Here is a 14,431-nt window from a genome sequence, read left to right as displayed (position 1 = left end):
AAAATGCCTATTCTAACTGAGGAAAAAGATAGGACACCCTCACATGTATTCCCTCTTAAATTGGCTCAGATCTCACACAGGTATATCACACCAGGTGCACATAATTAGTAGATCGTTACTCTGCATGTTGAATGAGGCTTGCCCTATTTAAACCTCAGACATTTAGTTTGGTGTGCTCCTGACTGTTGAAGTGAGAGTGAGCACCATGGTGAGAGCAAAAGAGCTGTCAGAGGACTTCAGAAAAAAGATTGTAGCAGCCTATGAGTCTGGGAAGGGATTTAAAAAGATCTCAAAAGATTTTGAAATCAGCCATTCCACTGTCCGGAAGATAGTCTACAAGTGGAGGGCTTTCAAAACAACTGCCAACATGCCCAGGACTGGTCGCCCCAGCAAGTTCACCCCAAGAGCAGACCGCAAGATGCTAAAAGAGGTATCCAAAAACCCTAAAGTGTCATCTCGAGAACTACAGCAGGCTCTGGCTACTGTTGATGTAGAAGTACATGCCTCTACAATCAGAAAGAGACTGTACAAGTTTAACTTGCATGGGAGGTGTGCAAGGAGGAAACCTTTGCTTTCCAAGAGAAACATCGAGGCCAGACTGACATTTGCCAGCGATAAAGTTGACAAAGACCAGGACTTCTGGAATAATGTTCTTTGGACAGATGAGTCCAAAATTGAATTATTTGGACACAACAGCAGAGGACATGTTTGGCGTAAACCAAACACAGCATTCCAAGAAAAGAACCTCATACCAACTGTGAAGCATGGAGGTGGAAGTGTCATGGTTTGGGGCTGCTTTGCTGCAGCAGGACCTGGTCAGCTCACCATCATAGAATCCACGATGAATTCTACTGTGTATCAGAAGGTGCTTGAAGAACATGTGAGACCATCAGTTAGAAAATTAAAGCTGAAGCGGAACTGGACCATGCAACATGACAATGACCCAAAACATACTAGTAAATCAACCAAAGATTGGCTGAAAAAGAAGAAATGGAGAGTCCTGGAATGGCCAAGTCAAAGTCCAGATTTGAATCCCATTGAGATGCTGTGGGGTGACTTGAAAAGGGCTGTACGTGCAAGAAACCCCTCAAACATCTCACAGCTGAAAAAGTTCTGCATTGAGGAGTGGGGTAAAATTTCCTCAGACCGATGTCGAAGACTGGTAGATGGCTACAAGAACCGTCTCACTGCAGTTATTTCAGCCAAAGGAGGTAACACTCGCTATTAGGGGCAAGGGTGTCCTATCTTTTTCCTCAGTTAGAATAGGCATTTTTGTAGAATGACATTTACAGAAGATCTTGAAAAGACTTTTCTTCAGTTTTCTTTGTTTAGTCGGATTACTTTAATCTCTCTGTATTGTTGAAACGGAGATGAAATAACCATTTATTAAAAATGTTACAAAAAACCACATGCTTTCAAAGGGTGTCCTAATTTTTTCACAAGACTGTAGGTACATATTGATTTTAATTGCCGACGGACAGGATCAGGACGAGTGCCCTGTGGTCAGGCTGCTACATATTTCCTAGTATCAGGGTAAAGCGGTTAGCTAGCCACAGGGACCCTACATAACTGAGTATCACTGCTGCCATCTTTACGTTGATTGGACATCATCCTCAGATGGGTACGATACGGCTCAAGTTATCGGAGAAGGATCTGATGACCGTCCCTTGGTACCGGTAGGACGTGCTAGTTATTAGTGCCGCTGTGCACTTTATTTATTTATATTCTTTCTTTCTTTTGGGATATGTCACGGATTAGAGTGGGGGTAACTCTAATCCGTGTGATGTTAACATAAGTGGAAGCTGCTTGACCAGGACAACAGAATTAGGGAGCAGGTCACCTCCTAGCGCATCCCTAATCTGACCCTGACTCCTAGCTGTATGAGCCGACCCTGATGGTAGGAGGGCTCATACTCAGGAACCTCGCTTCCCTACTAGCCCTGGACAGATCCCTGAGCTAGGAGCTGGTTAAGACAACCTGTTCCTCTTGGATACGGACGGACAGGAGTCTAAACTGGCCAAGCTTCAAAGGAAGAGAAACATCAACAGCCTATGGATATGGCAGGAGAGTGAAAGACTTCCACCCCTACCTGCCACAGACACACTGACTGGATCCCGTGCTCAACTGCTGATGTCCACACACAACATAAAAGGACACAGCACACACACATATACACACAGGAACCCAGATCCATAGGTGCAATAATAACAAACACCACATAAACATAAAATAACAATGTATAAACTTATGACCACAAGGGTGGCCCTCACTGGCAGATGGTATATAACCAGGAGGATGACTCCAGCTAACCATGGCTGAAGTACCCCTCAGAGTCTGGCATCCAGCAGGAGCTAAATAGCCCCAAGTGGCCACAGACACACCCAGTGTTCACACACTAAGAAGGGAGTTAACCCTTCCTACACCAGGCAAGGGAAAAAGCCACTTAAAGGAGAAGTGTACAATAAAATTCCACAGAAAAAAATAAGATAAAAACATCCTGCACGATATGATATACAAATGTGCGGATGTCCCTGGCCATATTATTGAAGAAAACCACAGAAATAAGATAATAATGCACTTTGTCCATATATAATGCTTGCATCTACTTTACTAAGTCCTCACTCTGATATGATAATATCTGAGACACTTAGTCAATATATTTTGATCAAAACACATCTAAGCCCGCCTACCAAGCGCCAAGGTGGTCTCGGGTCAGGCGGGTCCTACGCTAAACCTACCTAAGCCATTGGGCTTCTATGTTCAGGAGCGCAGACGCCACACATATGGTGTGCTGCTCCTAGTCACCTCCATGTGCATGAAGCAACCAATGGGAGGAGGAGTAAGCACACCCATATGTACCACCTAATCAAGGCGCTCTATTGGATAGGAAGGGCAAAAGTGCAGAGGAATGCTACTCCCAAGATAAAATAGGTGTGCATTCACACTTAATGCAATAAACTATCACACTGCAGCTGTTACCGCAGGCAACGACATGCGTGGCAACCATGTCCTGGGAAACAGCCAAAGGCCGAGACACTGCCACCACATGTACACAACACCACACGTTGCCACGGACAGCCACAAGTGAAAGGAAGTGTCACAGTGCACGCATACAGTACAGACCAAAAGTTTGGACACACCTTCTCATTCAAAGAGTTTTCTTTATTTTCATGACTATGAAGGCATCAAAACTATGAATTAACACATGTGGAATTATATACATAACAAACAAGTGTGAAACAACTGAAAATATGTCATATTCTAAGTTCTTCAAAGTAGCCACCTTTTGCTTTGATTACTTGCTTTGCACACTCTTGGCATTCTCTTGATGAGCTTCAAGAGGTAGTCCCCTGAAATGGTCTTCCAACAGTCTTGAAGGAGTTGCCAGAGATGCTTAGCACTTGTTGGCCCTTTTGCCTTCACTCTGCGGTCCAGCTCACCCCAAACCATCTCGATTGGGTTCAGGTCCGGTGACTGTGGAGGCCAGGTCATCTGGCGCAGCACCCCATCACTCTCCTTCATGGTCAAATAGCCCTTACTTTCAAAGTTTTCCCAATTTTTCAGCTGACTGACTGACCTTCATTTCTTAAAGTAATGATGGCCACTCGTTTTTCTTAGCTGCTTTTTTCTTGCCATAATACAAATTCTAACAGTCTATTCAGTAGGACTATCAGCTGTGTATCCACCTGACTTCTCCTCAACGCAACTGATGGTCCCAACCCCATTTATAAGGCAAGAAATCCCACTTATTAAACCTGACAGGGCACACCTGTGAAGTGAAAACCATTTCAGGGGACTACCTCTTGAAGCTCATCAAGAGAATGCCAAGAGTGTGCAAAGCAGTAATCAAAGCAAAAGGTGGCTACTTTGAAGAACCTAGAATATGACATATTTTCAGTTGTTTCACACTTGTTTGTTATGTATATAATTCCACATGTGTTAATTCATAGTTTTGATGCCTTCAGTGTGAATCTACAATTTTCATAGTCATGAAAATAAAGAAAACTCTTTGAATGAGAAGGTGTGTCCAAACTTTTGGTCTGTACTGTACATAAACCTCGTGCACACCAGACATAGAAAGTGCATATATATATATATATATATATATATATATATATATATATACACACACACACACACACACACACACACACACACACACACACACACACACACACACACACACACACACACACACACACACACACACACACACCCAGAGGCAACCGCACGCATCAACAGTGAGACGCCTAGCAACCAGCTCAGGCTGCTACACTGCTAACAAACACCTGTTGTCCGCGGCAACCGCACTTGAGGCAAACTACTAACAGCCCCCAGCTGCGGTTGACAAAACACCCAGACCGCGGGCAACTGCATGCGGCTCCCAAGGAGTCACGACCATGCACATGGGCGTGACAGGATACTTATGGTTGTATAATCGGGGGTTCAAGTCTACTCTACCCATTTTCCTTGCCTGGTAAAGGATTCTTGTGATCGCTATTCTAAGCTCAGGGGTAGCAGGTATCAGTTTGGTATACCCCAAAATACAGACTGTAGGAGTTAGATCAATAGTTATATCAAACACATTACAAATTAAGCTCCCCACATCTGACCAATATCTTCGCAGCCTTGGGCAATTCCACATCAAGTGAATTAAATCGGCATTGTGCGAGTCACATCTAGGGCAAGTATCATCCGTCCTATACCCCATTTTGTGTAAGAGGACTGGAGTTCTGTACACTCTATGTAGTAATAGCAATTGTGAGACTCTGTGGGCCTCACTTACCGCTACCACCGGGAAGTCTTCTAATACCTCCTCCCATTGTTCCACTGTTAGATCAGTGACATCATGTTGCCATTTGGAATATAACTGCAGCGGGTGGGCCTTCTGTAACGCCTCCATTAGGCTCAGAATGAGGAGATCACCCCTCTTGTATCCCCCTGGGAGGTAATATGAGTAATAATCGAATGTGAATCAGCAGGGACTATTTTCTCCTTACGGTCTTGTATTTGTATAGCATGCCGTACCTGAAGGTAGACATAAAATAACGTCTTAGGCAGACCAAACTCCTGCTGTAACATATTAAAGGATTTAAGACAGTTATTCTCATATAGTTGACACATTCGATTAAGACCATAGATGTCCCATACTTTCACATTGGTTACCGTATTTAGCTCCTTGTACAGGTAATTAGGACGTCTTTCCCCGGTTTTGGGATAACTACAATAATGGCCTCATTCATAGAAGCTGACAGGGCCTTACTAGTATGAGCCTCTTTAAATACTTCTAACAACTGGGGCAGGAGCACTGAGGAATAGGTTATATATACTTCAGCTGGTAGTCCATCCCTCCCAGGGGCTTTATTATTGGACATGTCTCGCAGCGCTATTTCTAATTCCATAAGGGAAATGGGGGGTGTCTAATTGAGATTGTTGGTCCTGTGTAAGAGTAGGGAGGTCAAGTGGGACCAGAAAGTCTTCTATCTAAGACTCAGAGGCAGTAGTTTTGGAGGAGTATAAATTGGAGTAAAAGGAATACATGACCTCTATCACCTGCTCCGGGGAGGTGCATATCGACCCTTCTGAATTACGTAGAGCTGGTATAAAGCTGGACTGATGTTGGGCCTTAGTTAAGAGAGCTAGCAATCTCCCTGTCTTTTCTCCCTACTCATAGTACTGCTGTTTTTAAAAGAATCTCCTATTCTGCGCATTCACTAATAATCGATCATTCAGCGCCTTTTGGGCCTCATTCCACTTATTCTCAGAATCTACAGATGGACTTAATATAAACTCAGCTTCAGTTTCTGCTACTTCTTGCGTCAGCCTCCTCACCTTTTCTCTAGTCTCCTTTTTCCTCCCATTAACCCTCGCTATGAGAATACCTCGAAGAAAGGCTTTCAGCGCGTCCCAAACAATCATCCGCGAGGCAGTAGGTAAATTAAAAGTGAAAAATTCTGCCAATTGTTGCTTAACATCTGCTACATCCACTAGTATATGCAGCCAATTCAGGTTAAATTTCCAACACCTGTCTCCCTGCTGCAAGCGCGGCTGTAAGGTAATGATTGTCAGTAACGGAGAATGATTAGACAACCTCCTAGGGAGGTAAGCAATATCTTGTATAAAACGGCCCATAGTCTCATTTCCTTGCGCCAAATCAATTCTAGATAATGAGCCATACGAACTAGAGTGACAAGAATATTGTCGCACATCCGGATTTCTCATTCTCCAGAAGTCAAAAAGCGCCGCCTCCTGTATTAAGCGCGTAAAGGGAGTAATACCCTCACTTATCACATTAGAGGTCTGACTGAGCTTGTCTAATTTCTGACAGGGAACAGTATTAAAGTCACCAAAAAGTAGAGTGGGAACCTGAGGCAAGTCCGCGATAAAGGAGATCACTTTCCTCATCAGCGATGGTGAATAGGGCAGAGGGATATAGATCCCTATAAGAACGCATTCGACATTAAATAAAGTGCAGTGCAGGTATACATATCTCCCTTCCTCATCATTTCTTTTGGTGATGCAAGTAAACTGAATATTTTTATGAACCAGAATGCTCACTCCCCTGGCATATGACGAATACGTGGCGTGGAAGCTATGTCCAGCCCAGAAAGGAGTGAGCAAGTGAGTATCAGAGGAGAGCAAGTGAGTTTCCTGCAAACAACATATTAAAGGATGGTGCTGTCGTACACTGTCTAAAACTGCTTTTCTTTTGTTGGCGTCCTTAATCCCTCTCACATTCCAGCTCAGAAGATTTACGGAGCTAGCCATGGTCATCAAACATCAGCAAGTGACTAATTAAGGCTACTTTCACACTTGCGTTCGGAGCGGATCCGTCTGGTGTCTGTACAGACGGATCCGCTCCTATAATGCAAACGCTTGCATCCGTTCAGAACGGATCCGTTTGCATAACTGTTTTTTTCAGATCTGATTTTTCACTTCGTGAAAACTCAGATCTGACAGTATATTCTAACACAGAGGCGTTCCCATGGTGATGGGGACGCTTCACGTTAGAATATACTAAAAGAACTGTGTACATGACTGCCCCCTGCTGCCCCCCCCCCCCTGTTTTTAACTCATTGGTGGCCAGTGCGGCCGGCCCCCCCTCCCCCTGTTTTTAACTCATTGGTGGCCAGTGCGTCCTGGTTGCCATGGTTACCGATCGGAGTCCCAGCGATTAAACTGGGACTCCGATCGGAACTCTCCGCTGCCACCAATGATGGGGGGTCGTCATTTTAATTAGGGGGGGGAGGGGGGGCCGGCCGCACTGGCCACCAATGAGTTAAAAACAGGGAGGGAGGGGGGGCCGGCCGCACTGGCCACCAATGAGTTAAAAACAGGGGAGGGAGCCACCAATGAGTTAAAAACAGGGGAGGGAGTCCCAGCGATTAAACTGGGACTCCGATCGGAACTCTCCGTGGCCACCAATGATGGGGGGTCGTCATTTTAATTAGGGGGGGGAGGGGGGGCCGGCCGCACTGGCCACCAATGAGTTAAAAACAGGGAGGGGGGCCGGCCGCACTGGCCACCAATGAGTTAAAAACAGGGGGGGCGGCGGCCGCACTGGCCACCAATGAGTTAAAAACAGGGGGGGGGCGGCGGCCGCACTGGCCACCAATGAGTTAAAAACAGGGGGGGGGGGGGGGTCTGCTGCCTGGCAGCACCTGCCAGGCAGCAGGGGGCAGTCATGTACACAGTTCTTTTAGTATATTTTAACTTGAAACGTCCCCATCACCATGGGAACGCCTCTGTGTTAGAATATACTGTCGGATCTGAGTTTCACGATCTTACTCAAATCCGATGGTATATTCTAACATAGAGGCGTTCCCATGGTGATGGGGACGTTTCAAGTTAAAATATACCATCGGATTGGAGAAAACTCAGATCTGATGGTATATTAATAGGGACTCCTGACTTTACATTGAAAGTCAATGGGGGACGGATCCGTTTGAAATTGCACCATATTGTGTCAACGTCAAACGGATCCGTCCCCATTGACTTGCATTGTAAGTCTGGACGGATCCGTTTGGCTCCGCACGGCCAGGTGGACACGAAAACGCTGCAAGCTGCGTTCGGGTGTCCGCCTGCTGAGCGGAACGGAGGCCAAACGGTGCCAAACTGATGCATTCTGAGCGGATCTGCATCCACTCAGAATGCATTGGGGCTGTACGGATCCGTTCGGGGACGCTTGTGAGAGCCTTCAAACGGAACTCACAAGCGGAACCCCGAACGCAAGTGTGAAAGTAGCCTAAAGCGTACCTCTTAGGAGCCAAATTTTCCCTAACCGCGACCCTTGGAACCCTCCCTATCCCCATCCCATGTAAACAATTGGAACTAAAGGACGGACACCGGCCGTACCAACAGGTCCCCGCAAAAACTCCCATGACAGGACCGCGGGATCAATAATCAAAACCCGTCAGCACCACCAGGTCCAGCCCCGTAGTTGAATACTCAAGTATTCAACATCGTTCAGAAGAGAGAATAATTCAGTCCTCATCTGCCTGTGGTTCCGCCACACATAGTTGTCGCTCATGACGATCTAGCCATCTCATTGCTTCTCTTGGGTCTTCAAAAAATGTGGTAGTTCCTAAGGCAACTACTCTCAATTTTGCCGTATAAAGCATAGAGTAGGACACGTTGAGAACTCGCAGGCGACGTTTTATGTCCATGAATTTCGCCCTTCTTTTCTGGACATCAAGAGAATAGTCAGGAAAGAGTGACACCTTCTGGCTGTTAATAGACATTGCAGGCATTTCACGAGCTTTTCTGAGACTAATGTCCCGGTCTTTATAATGGAGTATTTTCATGAGCACTGGTCTGGGTGGGGCACCCGGTGGTAGAGGCCGGGTTGGGACCCGGTGGTAGGGGCCGGGTTGGGACCCGATGCGCTCTTTCCACTGCGAAAAGCGGAGTGAGGGATTCTTTCCTGAATTGCTCTTTAATCCAATTTTCAAAGAAATCAGTAGGGTTCGGCCCTTCTACTTTTTCCAGTACTCCCACAATACGCACATTATTTCTGCGTAGACGATTTTCTAAGTCGTCCTGTTTGGCCGCAATAACATCTAGCTTACGGGTATGTTCACTCGTTTCCCTTCTGAGAGGTGGTATTGCGTCCTCCAGATCCCCCACGCGACCTTCTAGAGCAGTAGTACGTTCCGCCAACCGTTTTAAATCATGGCGCACTATAGACACGTCCACTTTAATAGTACCCACTTGCATTGTGAGAGCAGTTAAGGACTTACTGCATTTAGTGATGGCTCGCAGGACGTCCTTAAGAGTAGGTTCTTCTGGGTCTGCATCCATCTCAGCTCTGTCTTTATAACTTAGCAAGGATTCACTTGTGTTAGAGACATGCCTGGCTGCAGTGCCTTCAGCAGAATCTTCTTCCTCTGAATCAGTGGGAGGATGTTGCCTGTTGCCACCGCTATTTTTTGCTGGGATTGAGGCTGCATTACGGACATACTTGCCCAGCTTAGCTGCTGCTTCCCGCTGAACCTCCCCAGCGCGCGCTCAGCGTGTCAGATGCAGCGCCATCTTGGATATCCCTGTCGGCGCTTTTGGCTCCTCTCCGGCCGGTCATTTCTCCTCCTGCTGCAATATCACAGGTACCGGGGGACTCGGGGCACCGTTAGGCAGACTTTGGGGATCCAAATATAGTAATTGGGGTGGTTTTTTTCAGGATAAACTGCCGAGGAGGTGCGGGAGCTCACCGGACCTGCGGCTGCTCACATGCTCGGCTAGCCATGCTCCCGGAAGTTGTAGTTTCAGAACAGCTGGTGTGCCGGAGGTTGCTGATCCCTGATCTAGTGTGACCAAAAGGTCTAGGGAGACAATCACCGGGAACCAAGCAGTCCTAGAGGAGCGTCTCAGACTATTGGGGGAAAGTAACAACGAGAAAGGAGCAGACATGCCACATTCCCTTTCCAAGTAAACTGTCAAAAAGATACCACCTACTCCTGAGGGGGAGCAAATGAAACAGAAAAATGCAAAAGGTAAAGGCGAGATGAGCCGTTATGGCAGCAGGTCAATAGTCCCATTCAGGAACAGCAGAGTCCTTCAGGTGACGGAGCTAGGGGGAGATCCACGTCGGGGACCGGCTGATCGTCAGTGTCGCTGTCCGCGAGGAGCAAACGTGGCCGGTCCAGAAGTCTCGGTACTGGCAGCCTGAGAGGGAGTTGGTCGTCCTAGTGATGCAGGAGCAGGTGGATGGATAGAGGGCCAAGGACCCAGGTCGACCAGCGGCAGATCTAGTTGTTGAAGGAAGTGCGGAAGGTCCATGGGGTTAGGGAGAGCAACAACACGTCCCTTGGGGCCCACAAACAAGGCAAATAGGTCGCCCCAGCCATAAGGGATTCCACAGTCCCTGAGTAGGTCTAGTAGAGGACGTAGGGCGGCCCGCTGTGACAAAGTGTGACGAGAAAGGTCTTGCAGCAGCGTGATGGGGGTCCCTTCATGAGACAAAGTGGATGATTGTTGAGCTTTGTTAAGGATCTTCTCTTTGATTGCATAGAACTGGATTCTGCAAATTACATCTCTAGGTCTAGCGCCATCTGGATTAGGAGGCCTGAGGGCACAATGGGCTCTGTCAATATCTATGGGAGTACCTGGTGGGCGACCCAAGATGTTGTTGAATATTCCCACTTACTGGGCAGCAAGTCAGACATGGCTACTGACTCTGGGAGACCTCTGATCCATATATTGTTGCGGCGACTGAGGTTCTCTATATCATCCAAGTGTTGTTGTAGGACATAGAGTTGGGCGTCATGGGTTTGGCTCTTATCTTGTAGAGCTTTGATAGCTGATGACATTGCGGTATGGTCTTGTGTGACAGAGTTCACTCTTGTGTTAATTGCTGCCAGCTCAGAGTGGATCTGGGAAAATTCCTGTTTGCATTCTTGTAAGATGTTAGTAGCAAAAATGGACAGGTCCACCTTAGAGGGTAGAGAGCAGATGAAGGTACGTAAATCTGCCATGGTCGACGGTCTAGAGTCTGGGAGACGGTCTAGAGTCCGATCTGCGGAAGATAAGTCTCAGAGAGGAGTGCAAGGGAGACCCCTGGGGAGGTATGGCTGTGAGATCGGTTATGTTCCTGGGGCCAGGGAGTGCTATTTCAGGTGCCTGTGGATGGGGGCCGTCCCATGAAGATCCAGTGGACCAATGCAGGGATGCTGCCGGGGAGTGAGGAAAGGGGGTCTTGTGCAGTAGGGAAAGAGAATATCTGGTGAGCAGACTAATTGGGGGACCGTTGCTGGTGGTCCAGTGGTCGTTTCTGAAAGGGGGGGACGGACCAGAGTCTAGAACTGGTCACAGGAGGGTATCTGGGACATTTAGCACGGTAGGTGGGGCCCTCAGGGCCAGAAAGGGTGGGCTGAGGGCCTCAGAGTAAAGTCCAAATGACTGACTGGGCCAGTAGCTACTGCTGGTGGCTCCGGCGGGTGCAAGGAGGTGATGCCGGAGTGCGCACACGGGGATTGCAATGGCGGCGGAGAGGCGCGGTCGGAGCATTGGAGCTGCTCGGCAGGGGAGTGCAAGGTGGGCACTGAGACCGAGCGGCGCCCTTGGAGCTATAGGGAAGGGTTCCTAGGCGTAGCAGGCACCGATTCAACAGGCCGCGAGGTATGAATGCCGGCGCCATCTTGGGAGTACATGGTGCAGTCATGCAGGGCTGGACCCGGGGAGACTGATTGCTGGGCAAAGAAGTGAGGGAGATCTCCTTGAGAGGATGCCAGGGGAGCCGATGGTCGGGCTCTACCCTTTTTGATTGTTTTGCCCATCAGGAGTGGTGGGTATGAGGTATAATTTGCCAGGGATGCAGCAGAGCTCCTACAGAGCGTCTCCTTCATAGCTGGCCACGCCCCCTTATACCACATTCATTAGCTAGGTTAGGCTACTTTCACACTTGCGTTCAGAGCGGGTCCGTCTGGTGTCTGCAGACGGATCCGCTCCTATAATGCGGAGGTTTGTATCCGTTCAGAAGGGATCCGTCTGCATTATAGTTTAAAAAAAATTCTAAGTGTGAAAGTAGTTCAGACGGATCCGTCCAGACTTTACATTGAAAGTCAATGGGGGACGGATCCGTTTGAAAATTGAGCCATATTGTGTCAACTTCAAACGGATCCGTCCCCATTGACTTACATTGTAAGTCTGGACAGATCCGTTTGCCTCCGCACGGCCAGGCGGACACCCCGAACGCTGCAAGCAGCGTTCAGGTGTCCGCTTGCTGAGCAGAGGCTGAACGCTGCCAGACTGATGCATTCTGAGCAGATCCACATCCACTCAGAATGCATTGGGGCAGTACGGATGCATTCGGGGCCGCTTGTGAGAGCCTTCAAATGGAGCCCCGAACGCTAGTGTGAAAGTAGCCTTAGAAGGATACGTTTAAGTATTTATTTTTAACCCTATTTGGGTAATTTCACATGTAGCAGAAATGCTGCAGATTCTCGGTCTGGATTTGCACATGAAAAGTGCACATCATATTACAGTATCATCCGCTCTGGATGCAGAAAATTACATGCAGTGCAGGATACATCTTTCAGTCAATTCTATTACTTTTTGTGTCATCCTTTGAAATGCATACAGTGAAATCTGTAATGTTTTTTTTTCCTGTCACATGTGGACATACATAAACTAACAGGCTGCTCTTCTGTTAAACATTTTTTTTTATTTTTCTCTCTACTGCAACCAGCATCAGGGGAGCAGCCATTGACAATTACTCCATTTTCTCCGCTCTGCACCTGTATAGGATGCTAGAGCTAGGAGTTCCACATCTAACCATACGTGATGATAAATATACAGTGAGTTAGCATTGGAGACACGCTTCATTCTGCTGGAGCTGACTGCTAAATACTTGGGTCTATAGTGTTCTAATGATAAGTGATATAAAATAGCTTCAAGGGATTGCAAATATTGGTTAAGGAAGGATTGCCTAGCTGTCATGTGTTCTCAGAAGTCACCACTGACCATATGCCAATCCTGACTCCCCATGAATTACTATATACACTTTAGGGCTGATTCTCACGACCACAATGGATCCGGGAAACATGGCCCTTGTGTCAGCTGCATCTCCCAAACTGACTGCATCATAGTGTTTTATCTGATCACAGGTCTACATCATCATGCGATTACAGTACAATAGACCTGTGATCACATAGGAACTGACTGCATCATTAAACATTATTGTGCAGCTGACACACGGTCATAGGAATCAGCACCTACTATAACAACATACTGGTGTGTTTTTGCCATTTATCTTATAAATGATATAGTTACCGGTATGTATCTGCTTTGGTTTTTCATGCATTCCACTGAACCTGGACATAAGCTCCCCTTCATACATTTAGCCTGTCTGAGTGGAGTATTGGAGAACTTCTAGCTGCAATGCATAGCGCAGGATGATGGCTGTTTGTTTACTGCCGGTGACGTACCCAGCTTTTTTCAGTATGCTAGCCAGAGGCTTCCACCTAGCAGTGATCACTGTGATGGCACCGGCACTAATGGGTGTTCTTTAGTACTGCCCTAGCCTGTAAAACAGCCATGGGGCAGCTCTAAAGACTGCCTATTTGTGCCAGTGCCATCACTGGGCTCACTGCTAGGCAGAAGCCTCCACTTAGCATACCCACGTGAAGCCCAGTACGTCACTGTCAATAAAGAAAAAGCCCTTGCTCTGCTCCACTTGGACATGGGAAATGAGTGAAGGGGAGCTCTGAATCCGGACAACCCCTTTAAATTGGTGAAGAGTTACCACTGTCAATTGATCTTGTATATGGTGATTTATTTTCCCAGGCGATTCAGATTCTTGGTGGCATGGGGTATGTGACGGAGATGCCGGCTGAACGTCATTACAGAGATGCACGCATCACTGAAATCTATGAAGGCACCAGTGAGATCCAAAGACTAGTAATAGCCAACCAGCTGCTCAAAGAGTATCAGCATTAAATCAGTGAAGGACAAATAGAAACAAATCCAAAAGCCTTAAATCGGGGATGACAGCCACTACATTTCATGAAGTTACACCGAAGCCATCCATGCACTGTAATTCTTTTTTTTTTCCTTCAATGAATTAAATTGTACACCACAATGCACCAGGGCTAGTACTGAGACTAGAATGTCATTCTAATCACTGTCCGTTGGGAAATCTGTTCATTTAGCTATTTATAATAAAGTTCCATTGACTTTTGACAGTTGTTACTTTCCTGTGTTTGCATCCTGCAGAAAAATACGTTCGATATGCAAATAAGGCCTAGCACCCAAGCCTGTGGCTCCTCCACTCTGCTGCTGATATCAGACTACCCTCAGCCTGCACATTACAATGCATACTGTCCTCTTCCGGTGGGGCACTATATACCGTTATGCTGATGTCTACAGTACATATTGTATGGTGGGTTTCTGAGTGGTGGCTCCTCCACTAAGATGATTGGACGTTATTCTCAAGAGC

General features: G+C 47.1%; 1 protein-coding gene across 1 annotated transcript in view; it reads left to right on the top strand.

The window, feature by feature from the left end:
• ACADS (acyl-CoA dehydrogenase short chain) overlaps nt 1-14,175 on the top strand; it is a 70,434-nt gene extending 56,259 nt beyond the window's left edge. The window contains exon 10 of the mRNA XM_040416493.1: nt 13,780-14,175. Within this exon, the coding sequence (XP_040272427.1) occupies nt 13,780-13,932 (153 nt within the window). The 3' untranslated portion in view covers nt 13,933-14,175. The remainder of the gene's footprint in view (nt 1-13,779) is intronic.
• Nucleotides 14,176-14,431: the final 256 nt, after the last annotated feature.

This window comes from Bufo bufo, chromosome 2 (assembly GCF_905171765.1).
Source record: "Bufo bufo chromosome 2, aBufBuf1.1, whole genome shotgun sequence".
In the NCBI taxonomy this organism is placed as follows: domain Eukaryota; kingdom Metazoa; phylum Chordata; class Amphibia; order Anura; family Bufonidae; genus Bufo; species Bufo bufo.
The sequence above is the reverse complement of the archived record's forward strand: the minus strand, read 5'-3'. Positions and strand labels throughout refer to the sequence as shown.